The 13,108-nt window shown below is 47.0% G+C and overlaps 1 protein-coding gene across 1 annotated transcript in view; it reads left to right on the top strand.

Annotated features, from left to right (window-relative positions):
* Positions 1 to 13,108, top strand: part of MARCHF3 (membrane associated ring-CH-type finger 3) — a 138,785-nt gene that overhangs the window by 101,161 nt on the left and 24,516 nt on the right. Inside the window, exons 2-3 of the mRNA XM_047730770.1 lie at positions 2,324 to 2,567; positions 5,422 to 5,626. Coding sequence (XP_047586726.1) covers positions 2,380 to 2,567; positions 5,422 to 5,626 — 393 coding nt within the window. The 5' untranslated portion in view covers positions 2,324 to 2,379. The remainder of the gene's footprint in view (positions 1 to 2,323; positions 2,568 to 5,421; positions 5,627 to 13,108) is intronic.

The following is a 13,108-nucleotide window of genomic DNA, read 5'->3' as shown; positions in this document are numbered from 1 at the left end:
CATCTATGGCTGCCTTGTGAGGCCAGAGAGCTGTGCCAGGAAGTTACCCTGGGTGACTGGGAGGCATTATGAGAATTTAAAATAATGTCAGTGGGGTTTTAGAAGAGCAGGCCAGGGGAAGGGGATTAGGTGCAGTTTTAGAAGTTGGGGTTTGAACATCTTTCCGTTCTGTGGCCTGAGAGCTACCATAACTCAGTTACTTTAAAAAAAAAAAAAAAAAATCTGGCCTCTGCTACAAATCAACTCCACCCTGTGAACCCTGCCAAAAATTAGAAAGATATCCCCTCCGAAAGTTTACCGTGGTTACCCAAGTGGTGGGGTTATGAGTGAGTTGTGTTGTTTTCCTTGTATTTTTCTGTACTTTCTCTAACATACAGTTTCTGGCTTTGGCCATGTAAAAAGAAAGAAAGGCAACAAATCCTATTTAAAAAACAAAACCCTATAGGGGTGCCTGGGTAGCTCAGTGGGTTAAAGCTTCTGCCTTCAGCTCAGGTCATGGTCCCAGGGTCCTTGGGATGGAGCCCCTCATCAGGCTCTCTGCTCAGCGGGGAGCCTGCCTCCCCCCCTCTCTCTCTGCCTGCCTCTCTGCCTACTTGTGATCTCTGTCTGTCAAATAAATAAATAAAATCTTTTAAATAAATAAATAGCAAAACTAAACAAGCTAATCATGCAATTGTACCCTTGTATGTTACTGCCTGGCAGTTGAGAAGCCTGTGTCCCCACATCATGCCTCAGGTCAGGGCTTGTGTCCAGAATCCCCTCCCCACCACCAGCTTCCAAAGGTGTCCCAGCAGAGAGCAGACCACAACACAGAGAGGATTTGTGTCAGCCAAGGACAGGAATGGGAACATGCTCGAGTGAGGCCAGCCAGACACCACAGCAGCAAGAAGGGGATTCCCTTCCCGTCCAACTGTCTCTGATGTTCAGGCCTCCCTGACATCTGCGTGTTGGGAGGGAGGGCATCAGTTCATCTGCAAACACTGCGTTCTTCTCCTAAGAACATCCATTTGATGCACATTGTTCTGGAAGTTGGGAAGATCCTGTTTTCTAGACCCGGAGGGATCAAGTACTATTTAATAACTGGGTATAACAGCCAGCAGAAAACAAGCTTTTGAAGAATTCCTGAAGTCCTCCTGGGGCTGTGGGATGGATTTCCCTCAGTTTGGGGCCTTTGCCATACAGTCTGCTTACTGATGTCAACTCAGTCCAGCAACCAGTCCTGCGTCTGTCTACGGAGTCTGGGCCCTGTTGGGCTCCAGCGCTGGAGGGGAGCAGGCTGGGCAAAAACAGCCATACTTCTAAAAGTGAGATGCAACTCTTACAAGTTTCTATAACAATCTCTATTTTTCATGCATCACATGCAGACTTCTTACTGGATACAGTGCTGTTGCTCATACCAGCGGGTAGGACTGCTTTGAATCTGAGGTGCAGTTCAAGCCCATACCACCCCGACTGGGGACAGAATTCCTTGCAGGCTATTTGACAGGCTATGTGTCAGGGAATGGATTGTTTTTAACAGGCAGTGGAGCTCTCATCCACCCTCATTTCTTGCATTCTTCTGTGTGATTCTCTATGATGAGGCAGTATTCTACTAACAAAGACTCGATTCTAATATTTGATGGCGATATCCATTAAGAAAAAATGTAACAAGCTCAAACAACTAATCACTTCCCATGAATAACTATTTAAGACAAGGCTAAAATAGGTTAAGTTTTTAAAGGAAGTTAATTGTCACGATATATTAAGTAGATAATTGTATTATGGGACACAGATACAGCAACAGTCAGAAAGGTGGACGTTAATTGATTCTTTCTGGCCAATAACTGTCCTAGAAGCTGCTACTTGGCCAGTCTTTTTTATCCCCCCTTTCTCTCTGTCTTTAATCTTAGCATCTTAGAATGAAGCTGAATGGGGAATAAATTGCTTACCAGAAAAAAGAGTTGCAACCAGTTTTAATAATGATTCTAGTAACTTTGAGGGTGTCAACAAAGACTTATGGCTTCTTTGGCAACAGAGCAGGGGAACTGCTTATCTCCTCTTCAGATCGGGCTCCAGAACCATCACGCCCTCCCCTCTCAAAGAGCGGGGCTCCTAAATGTTTATGGACACCGACACGCTCGCTCTTCCGCTCATAAGCACGTTCCACGCTGTCTTGGGGGCTCTGTGCGCATGCGCACGCGTGCCTCACATGGTAACAAAAAGAGGCGCCGCGTCTAGGCTCCCCCTGTTATTAAATAATGACATGATGATGTGGGTGGCCTGTAATTCCCCCGTTTTCTGTTAACCACCCTGCCCAAGTAAACTATTTCCTGATCTCTCCTAGATGGAAATCCTCTATGAACGTGGAAGCCATTAGCAGAGTAATTGCTGTCTGTTACCATGACAACCAGCCGCTGCAGTCACCTGCCCGAAGTGTTGCCAGACTGCACCAGCTCGGCTGCGCCTGTGGTGAAGACCGTGGAGGACTGTGGCAGCCTAGTGAATGGGCAGCCACAGTATGTCATGCAAGTTTCGGCCAAGGACGGGCAGCTGCTGTCAACAGTGGTGCGGACTCTTGCCACCCAGAGGTAGTACCGCTATTAAAATAATTAAATCTGTAATTGATCCAATGACTCTCTGTCAGATGGAGACAGGCCAGAGGGAACGTAATTAGCGCTCAGGTCTTTGTGTCAGGTGAGAGGAGGTGCTACCCAAGTTCTCTTCTCACCGTTTCTATAGCGATGGGGCATAAAGCTCAAATTCCCCTTGTTGAGTTTTCCTCTTCAAGTCCCACGTACAGAGAGAGCCAGGCAGGCAAAGACCCCACAAAACACAGGGTGCTTTCACTGTGTTTGGTATGTGGACACTGCCGTGGTAATTATGCTCTTGTTGCCAGGCGCTAACAAAGGTGGCCCTTTGTGAGGCTTGGAGGAAGGAGGCACCTGATTTCAGGTGACAGAGCCAAAGTGATTAGACTTGTGGGCACAACTGCTGAAGAGACTCCTGGTGCTTGTGCCAGTCAGCGCTGGCTGATGGAGCACCGCCCCGGGCTTCTTCCTGGGTGAGCCTCTTCTCTGGCACATCCCCATTTGGGGGCCTCTTTTGTGGCCCCCTCCTTTGTGCCCCATAGGCCCCCCAACTTCTGAGCCTCCCCAACACACCCTGCCCTACAAGGTCCTTTTGTTCAAATTACCACAACTTGTCTCCCCTGAATGAGGAACCAAAGGGAGGCCAAAGGCTCCAAACAGTGCAGAGATGGCTCATCCAGGCTGGCACTTTGTCCCTGGAGGTCTCTCCTCTTATGGTGTTGCTCTCCAATGGCAGACTGAGAGCCATGGGCTGCCCAGCCAATACATGCTCCTTGGCTTCTCCAGCTTTCTGTCAGGATAAGTAGGGACAGGTCTGATCAATAAACGTATGGTGGGTATCAACACCGGACCTGACCTCCGATACCAGCACCACTTCTGACCCAGAAGCTTTAGGCCAGTCACTCACACACTGACTGCTTACCTCAGTCTGAGCAAGTCAACCACACCCTACAGCAGAGACCCCGGCCCACACGCACCTCTGGCAGGACTGCTGGCAGCACCAGAGCATTTCCTGTCCCAGCCTGGACATGGTGGCCGCCAGACATAGACTCAACCCTTGTGTATCTTGGAAACGCTGCCCGTGCATCTTCAGCTGATTGGCACAGCTTTTGCTAAGGGATAAAGTAGAAAGAAGTCAATATATATTTTCCCACCTCTCGAAAAGCTTCTAACAATTGGTTAGGACTCAGAATATGACAAGGCGATGAGCATCATTGCTCATCTCTGAACTGAGGTCACTGTATGTGCACCCATCACCCTGGCAGCCTTGAGACACCTTGTTTAGTCAGGAAGAACAGGCTACAGAGCTAAGACGACTTAGACCTGTGAGGCGGAGTGTGTTTGTGCACATGTGTATCAGGGGTTTTCACATGTTCTCATCACAAGGTCATATAAACCAGATTATTTCCAACTTTCACATGCATTTGACTCAGTGGGAATGAAGGAGCCAAGAAGAGCCAGAGAAAGGTCAACTCCTTCAACTTTCTTCTCCCAGCTCTGAGTGGGACCCACTTCCGGGCAAGTAGGAAGGAAGTCTTTTCCTCTTTTAATCCCCTTTCAGCCTTCACTCATTCCCAGGATCATCCCAGAAAGGCCCATGGGAAATAGCAGTGCTTCCATGGCTGTTTCCATTTGGCTCATAGATGGTGTCAAAGAGAGCGATGGGTCCAGGTCAGGTGGGGGCAGGTAGAGAGGCTGGTCCTCAGGCAGGCACATACAGGGATAACATAGTTTAAAACCAAATGCCCAGTACAGTATGAGAAGCGATACAAGATGATGTCTATCAGAAAGGAACAGTCCTCTCCCAAGACACAGTATGCACAGGAGCTGAGGCCATCTTAGTTTGAGCCCTTCATTGGCCACTAACTTCCCTGAGGAGCACTACATCATTTGATTTTTCCCTGACCTGAGTTTTCCTGTAAGTGAAAATAGTCACGATTAACATGTTTGCTGCATGCTGGTCCTTATTCTAAGCTTCGGATTTGGGCCATCTTTTCTCATCCTCACATCACCTATGGGGAAGGCAGGCACCATTCTTTGCACCTGTGTTAGAGAGGAAGAAACTAAAGTACAGAGAGATGACTTACTTGCACCGAGTCAGCCAACTGGTAGGCAGCAGAGCTGGGGTCCAGAGCCTGCCTCATGAACCACCATGCCGTGTGCCTTCCCAGAAAGCACCGGCTGGTTTGTCTTTTTCCAGATTAATGGCAGAGCTCTCAACCGAGGCCGTCTCCATAGGACATACTCATAACTTGGATTCAGCTTAGTGCCCATAGCGTCCCAGAGAGCATCCTTGGAAAGCTCCAGGACCACCTGCCCTCAGCTCGGTGCTCTGGGTCAGATGGCACTTCCGTGTTAGGGCTTGAGAGTTCGCTGCCAGTTAACCGGCCTCCCCTCACTCTCCCACCCTAATGAGAGAAGAAATGAAAAGAACCTCTGAGTACCTGAAAATGTCCTGGTTTGGTTCGAAAGACACAATTTGCCTAGATACTGCAGCTGATGTCATTTCAAAACAATTTCTGTTTTTAATGTGAAGGACAGTTCTTGTTTTCTGATTGGGAGTTTGCCTGAACAACATCCATGTCCAATACAAAAGTAACAGGCTACTCACATTCACCCACTCTTAGCCCTGGGCCACCCCCTCCTTCTTTATATCTGCAACAGGAGATGCCCAAGGACCCCGGCCCTGGCCCCCACTGCCAGGTACACAGAGTGTACCTCTAGGGTCTGAATGCAGGGGTCTGTTTGAGCGGCTGCTGCCGGGGAAGGTCTGAGGGACCCAGAGCCAGAGGACCATCCTCGTGGTGACAGCGTCCAGCCTGGTGACCAGCAGATGCCCCTCCTTCTCTTGCAGCCCCTTCAATGACCGGCCGATGTGCAGGATCTGCCATGAGGGCAGCAGCCAAGAGGACTTGCTCTCCCCCTGTGAATGCACGGGGACCTTGGGGACAATCCATCGGAGCTGCCTGGAGCACTGGCTGTCATCCTCAAACACCAGCTACTGTGAACTCTGCCACTTCCGGTTTGCAGTCGAGCGCAAACCCAGGCCGTTAGTGGAGGTCAGTAATTGGGGCACGTCCTGAAAACTTCACTCTAATGAGCAAATGATGTCTGCTCTTATGCCCGGATCGCAAACCGGGCGCAGCTCAGTGAAGCACAGCAGTAGCAGCGTGTGAAAGTGTGTGTGTGTGTGTGTGTGTGTGTGTGTGTGTGTGTGTGTGTGTGTATGCATGTGTGTGAGAGAGACACAGAAGCCGCTCACACGCTCACTCCGGAGCCAGCAGTAGAAAGGTGATCTCTGCGAGGAGACAGGAGAGGGCAAGTCAGTGTGAGGAGAGTGGGGAAGTTGACAGAGCTGCTCTCCCTTTTCCCATCCCTGTGAAGTGGAACAAACAGATCCATCACTCTCTTTATATACCATCTGCCCAGTTTGAAGCAACAGGTAAGTGGGCATTTGGGTTGCATAGCCCAAGAGGTCTCTGTGGAAAAAAAGAGGTGCAGAGGATAATGGATGCCAACTCAGCCTTCTGGGCTTTGAATAAGTTCCATGACCTTAGGTAAGTAATTTTACTTCTCGAAATTACTGTGAAGCTTAAAACAAGGTAAGATTTCTAGAGCACTTAGAATACCAAGTACATATCCAAGTGTTTGAATTTTTTCAAAAAAATCCTGTAGGAAATTATACACAAGCTTCTTTCAGCTAATAGCCTAGCATTGGAATCTCTTTTCTTTAAAAGGCAGGCATTTCAACCCAGCCATTAAAATGGTAGGACACTCTTTCATATTTTAGGAGCTGCACATTTCTACTTTAGACCAAGGATCTAGTCCTATATTTGCTAGAAGCAGCAGAAAATATCATTAGGCTATTTTGTCCTCTCTCCTACCCTCAATTTCTACCAGTCAATTAAAAATTTGATATTAGCAACAATAAATATTCTAACGTATTATGAGCCAGAGCTAATTGAAAGAGAACAAGACCAAGATTATGGGCCTCTAATCCAGACCCACTGATAACCTCCCCCTTCTTTCAGCAGCTGACCTGGCAGAACTTTGGCATTAAACTAAAGCTAGAAATCAAGATGCCCTTCTTGGAGACTATTTAAAACAGGACGTTAGCGTCTCAGCCTTATAGCTCTGAAGAGCTCATATACCTGGTCTCCTGTTTGACCTTGAAAATTTAATCAGGACCTATAAACTAGGGCCTGTTTTAGCTATGACTTACTTGCCAAATGGCATGAAATTTATTTGACTTGCCTCAGTACACCTCTGCTTTAAGACTCTGGATCAAGTGACCTCTTAATTTAGCGGTCTTGCTGCTTGACATCCACTATCAGAAATTCCTATTTGCAGAGTGCCCATCAGGGATCTGGCCCCATGCCACATCTCTAGGATTTACATTTCAGAACTTCTCTGCAGAGACAGGAGTGGGGGGCAGGTATAATTAAACGATAAACAAGGGGTGGGGGGAGGATGTCTCAAGCCCAAAAGCAAAAGTTAAAATTTCTGGAACCTCCCCAAGCTGATATTGCACCTTCTCCAGGGAAGCTATCTTCCCAGAATAAAAACAAAATGAAATTAAAAACAAACAAACAAACAAAAAAACAAGCATAACTCTGCTTTAAAAGGGCTACAGTCCAGTGGTCTTTACTGGTATCTCCCCAGTAAAGAAGACTCTTATTTTCGTTTGGTAAAAATCCCAGTGTGTGTGTGTGCATGTGTGTGCTCACATGCACACATATCGGTTTTGCCCAGCTGACTCGCCTGTGTGGAATCACCCAGTGAACCCCTTCCATCTTGGAGAGGAAAACATGCACCCAGACACAGAGGCTCTTCAAAGCTGCTTATGCGAGGCCACAGACTCTGGGATCTTAGGCTGCTGTCATTACACAAGGAATCGGGGCAAATGACCTTGAGAATGTGTGAGGTGCTTTGTAAGATTTAGGGCCTTGCCTACAAAAACTTTACCCAAACGGTCACCGGTGGTGAAATTTTCATTGCACAAATGGAATGTGACATTTTTCAGAGTTAATGATGATTGAGCAAGTTGAAAGTGAAAGGCAAACCTTCTCAAGCCGGGGGAGGCTGGCCGTTTGATCATCCCATGGCGAAATGAACTTGCTGTTTGACCATAAGCAATAAAAAGAAGTTGTCTTTGGTTTCTCAGCTGGAGGACAAATGAGAACCAGGTGCAGGCAGATTTTTCAACAAATGACATTACTAATTGACTTTTCCACTCTTACCAAAGGGCAGGTTTATTCATACTGAGCTGTGCTTCATATTTTTATCTCAAGATAACCATTCATCTTTTTTGGAAAATCAGCAAAAACCGTCTATTTGGGTTAAGCATTGGGCGTATTGTTACTTTACTTCTCATTTGCACTCTTTCAGTTGCTTTAATTATTTTTGTATCTACCGGTTGGATCTGCCTTCTCATTAAAGCAAGAAAATTCTATAACATTGAATTTCAAAATCAATGTGATAATAACAGCTTCTTGTTTACTAGAGGAAGCGGTTGAAAAAGTCATTTATAAATGTTATTTGTCAGCACCCAGGTGTTAACATTGGTCAGAATCACCATCACACCTCCAACTCCCACTGTTCAGGGAACTCCCCCAGTCCCTCATTCAGCATAGCCCTCATCCCCCTGATCACCACCGCCGTTTGGAAGACACTGCGCCATCCCTTGCTTTCCTACAGTCTGTGCCGCCAGCAGCTGGATGTTCATTTTTCACAGATCAGAAACCCAGCATTTCTGTCTCCAAGTTTCTATTCATAAAGGCCAAATCAGTATTAGCACCTCCAACCTCACTTAACCAGTGCCCAACGTGAGACACAACTCAGTTTCTCAGAGCTGCTGTAGGGAGGGGAGGGTGAGCTAGGGGCTTCCCATGATATCCTTAGTCCCTATAAATACTTTTATTTTTTTTTAAAGATTTTATTTATTTATTTGACAGAGACCAGAAGTGGGCAGAGAGGCAGGCAGGGAGAGAGAGAGGGAGAAGCAGGCTCCTGCAAGCAGAGAGCCTGATGCGGGGCTCGATCCCAGGGCCCTGAGATCACGACCTGAGCTGAAGGCAGAGGCTTTAACCCACTGAGCCACCCAGGCTCCCCAGTCCCTATAAATACTTTTAAAAAAATACATTCCACACTTAAAAATGAGGACACCCTTCAATACAATCCTTTGATATGATCATCTTCTTGAGGTATAAATCTCAATAAGATGATTTTGCGTGTGCCTATCTACTAACCTACCTACCTCCATGGGCAGACTAAATCTTTTAGTGTCCTCTGGTAAATTCATTGCCAGTTTCACATCCTAATTTTTTATTTTTTTTATTTTTATTTTTTTTTGCTGCTAAGTAAGCCAGTATAATAACAAGAGCTAGTTTCAACCCAAGAGAGCTTCATTGTAATCATCTGGTTTACTCAAATGTGGGTGGATTTCCTCTAGTCCAGCGTCTGTAAATCTCTTAAGGTCTGTGTCAATCAGGCAAAGCTTGAAAGGGAAGCATTCACACTGTACATAGCAAAAAAGGAAGAGCAGATACAACACACATACATCTCACACCTCCTCAGGTAGCTCTTCTCTCCTCTGAAGCCGGCGTCTTTTTCATTGATGATGGAAAATTTACCCAGTGGCACTTTGTCAGATAAATTATCCCCAAGAATAATGACCTGGTAGAATGCAGTAAATAGACAGCCACTAACCATAAAAGGATTCGCTGAATGACCAGCCTGGGTGGTTTTATGGGCTCCTTCCTGCTCATTTTCAGTTTTCCTCATCTCTCTCTGCAAATTGAACTCTGATACCATTCTTTTACAACAAAGGGAAAAATATAGAAAACCAATAAAAATACCATGATGCGTTCCCCAAAATGTGTGCCTTGACTGCCGCCCACCGCTGATTGCGTGTGTGATGGAGCAGTTTGCCAAGGAAACCCATCTTATTATGTGCAAACAGCGTGCTTGCAACATGAGTTTCCACTGATGGGAGTATCTGGCCCTGGGCTCTCCTAAGACATGTATCAGTAACACCCACCCTTGCCCGGGAGACTTATGAAGTAATAGATCAGCTCAGCACCGTCCTGAATAAAATGAAATAGCCAGGAAATGGTGCAAATCTGGGATGGGGGGGTGGAGAGCTTCCTAGGATCTGCTCTTCCTCTGATCACAGAGACATGGTGATTTTTCACAGAGGGAGTGATTAGGTTTCCGTATTCCTAGTTCGTTTACACAGACCCAGCTGATTGATAAGAATTGTAGGAGCAATTTAAAAGCTGTTCCCTGCGACTCAGAGGTTTAGCTAAACTGAAACTGAGAATGTTTTCACACAGATCAGTTACTCAGAATAATGAGATGTAAAGCTAGAGAGAGGAGGATTAAAGCGTTTTTATCCTAAACTTTTTATTTATTTTATATATATATGTACATATATATATGTATATATATGTATGTATTTAAGTCACTAGAGGAAAATGTTTCTAAAGTGTGCCCTGGATTCAGTGTAATCTCCAGCTACACAGCAGGAAGCTGAGCTGAACTGCTGTGGAGAAACCACTTTGTACCTTGGCATTTGCTATTTAATAGATTTAAGACTTCCCTCAAACCCTCTTAATAAGTATGTATCAGGCTTAGGTGGCGACATCGTTTGGATCTTATTATAGTGGGTTTGGTTTGCTTTTGACTTTTAATATATCCATTTACGTAAAAACATGAGCTTTTGGTTTCAGAGCAGGCAAATTCCTCTCCGCAAACCCCTGTGGCATTGGGGTAATTAGGGAATGATACCACAGGGTACATAAAGGGATTCGAGGAGCTTCCCAGGCGTGCGTACCGCCTATTACACTCGTTGAAGTCAGGCCGGCAAGCTCCCCTCTTCACGCCAACCCGTGAGCGCAGCCTAGTAAGGAAGGGAGTGGGCCCATGATCCCAGCATGAGATGGGCAGTCCAGAAGCACCTACTCATTAAGTCAACGCCTGACTGGAGAACCTCCCTTCCCCCAACTACAAACTGTCTATCATACTTTGGACCTGTGGTTATAAATCTAAGAAAGCGACCACGGCCTTACGGTTCAAGCCAGACACAGCTGGACGAGGTCTTCCGGGAAACACACCAGCGATGCAGCTTCGAGCCACACAGCCCACAAGGAGATTCTGACCAAGCCTGGCTCCCGCTCACTCGCTGGCCCTCAGGCAGGTTTGGAGGGAAGGGCAGGGGTGCACAGCCCTGTGGGCACGCCAAGCAATGAGGAGAAAACACTCACTCCAGGACTCCGCAGGAAACCGCTGGCCCAAGTTAGAAAAGTATGGTTGTGAGTAAGGCACACGGGACCAAATCCAAAAGTTTCTGGCTCAGCTGGCCTCTGCCAAGCTTTTAGGAATCCAAGCACTATACAAACATGGCACCGTAGTCTTGGAGAGAAAAGCTCATATTAAACGTTCGGTAGATGAAGGCACAGGCTTACCGTGGTTCTGTGAAGCCAGACTCCCTGGGTGAAAAAGTGAAGAAAGTCTCATGCACTGCTCTCGGCTTCTCCCTCCTACTCTGGGTCCTGTTCCGGAGGGACAAAATGGACGGCAGGGTCACCCCCTGGCATCTGGGAAGCAGGGTGGGAGGGCTTTGGCTGAAACCACCAGGAGCTCCCACTTCTCACTCTCACTTCCAGTCTAACTGCCACCACCTGAGCTCAGAGCGGGGGGGGGGGGGGGGGGGGGGGGCACAGTTTCCGCCCACTCTGCCCCTAGGCTGCCTAGTCCCTCCTAACTGGAGGCAGCTCTCTGACCTGCTCCAGGTGAGGCTAAGTTCTCACAAAGCAGAGGAAGGGCTTGTGGCATTGAAAGACAAAAAGAGGGGAGCATGTTGAGGAACCCTGTGTGTCTTAAGTCATGGGTAGCAGAACAGAGGCCCTCCCACTGAGTGAAATCTGGGCCGGTGACTTCACCAAGCAGGGCTTAACGTGCTAACTCTGGCCACTGGCCTGTAACTGTAGTATATCCTGCGCGGGGCTGGCCGCCCACGGCCTGCAGTGAAAACTTGGACAAGTCACTTCTCTTTATGCGTTAGCTCCTCCCCAGCCAGGTAAAGCCAGGCTCACAAACTGGCTTGCTCACTCATGCACACAGGTGTGCTTTTTGCCTCAACACTTTAAAAAAAAATTTTTTTAAGGATTTTTATCCATTTATATGAGAGAGAGTGCATGAGCAGGGGGAAGAGCAGGAGAAGCAGACTCCCCACTGAGTAGGGAGCCCAATGCGGGATTCGATCCCAGGATCCTGGGATCATGACCTAAGCCAAAGCCAGACGCTTAACTGACTGAGCCTTTTTTTCCTCAGCCCTTTTTTTCCCAAAAGAATTTGAATGCCTGTAGGTAGGATAAGCACTCCCAGTTTATCCAGGCCTTGCCTCCACCCATGCAACGCTTTTCTCCTGCTTGCATTATCTGCCACCATTTACCTTCAAGATTACAAAATTGGGTGATTTCTCCCACTTGTCAGAATTTTCTGATACTCAAGCATTTTTTTTCTACCAACATCTTTCAAGGTAGTATAGACTGAACCTAAAAATCTCCCTCCTATTGTTCCCACATCGTAAATGAGCGGAAATGCCTGAATCACAGATCACAAATTCAGAATCACAAAGCAGATGAACCACGAAGAGAAGGCGCACTAGCATGGACGGGGTTCCGGCACCTGGCACTTACAGCCCCCTCATGTGTTGGCCAGGCACTTCCTTAACCTCCAGTCAGGTCTCTGGACAGGCCACCAGCCCGTACCTGGGCCAGTGGCACCATCTTTGGGTCTGGCCAGGGGGATGACATCCCTGCTGACCGAAGTCCCAAGATCCTACACCCCATAGTCAGTTCTGTCTTGAATTTTCTTCTTGGTTCTGGCAGCTAATTTGGCAGTTGCTTTGTTACTTAAAGCTTAGTTACAAAGAAGCTGTTTTAAGGTGTCTATTAAATTCACAGCTTGCTTCATTAAAAATCACTTCATTAAAAAAGCAAGCCAACCGAAGTGTTCCCATGTCCGTGCCAGATGGAAGGGAGCTCACTGCTTGGTGCCGGTGTTTTCAGGCCATCCACTGCTGGTACAGGCTTAATTTGGAGGGAAAATCCAGTTTCATGCATAAAAAGAATTACATGACCGGATTCCATTATTTTAAATTGTACTGATCCTTGCAGTGAACTGGGTTGAAAGACAAATGAGAATCCATGTTCTGAAGAGGACCTTTGGCAGTCCAGCAGCTGCTCCCTTCCACTGGCTCACTGAGGACACAAAGATGCAAAACGCCAGGAGTCACTTCAATCAACTTTTAAATTTTCATTCGCTATGTTAAAAGATATGAAGGAGGGGGCGCCTGGGTGGCTCAGTCAGTTAAGCATCTGACTCTTGATTTCAGCTTAGGTCATGATCTCTGGGTCGTGGGATCAAGCCCCACATCAGGCTCTGCACACAATGCAATGTCTGCTTATCTGCTCTCCCTCTACTCCTCCCCCGTGCTTGCTCTCTCTCAAATAAATAAAATCTTTTAAAAAATAAAA

Source organism: Lutra lutra, chromosome 5, assembly GCF_902655055.1.
Source record: "Lutra lutra chromosome 5, mLutLut1.2, whole genome shotgun sequence".
NCBI lineage: Eukaryota > Metazoa > Chordata > Mammalia > Carnivora > Mustelidae > Lutra > Lutra lutra.
This window is presented reverse-complemented; position numbering and strand designations above follow the sequence as displayed.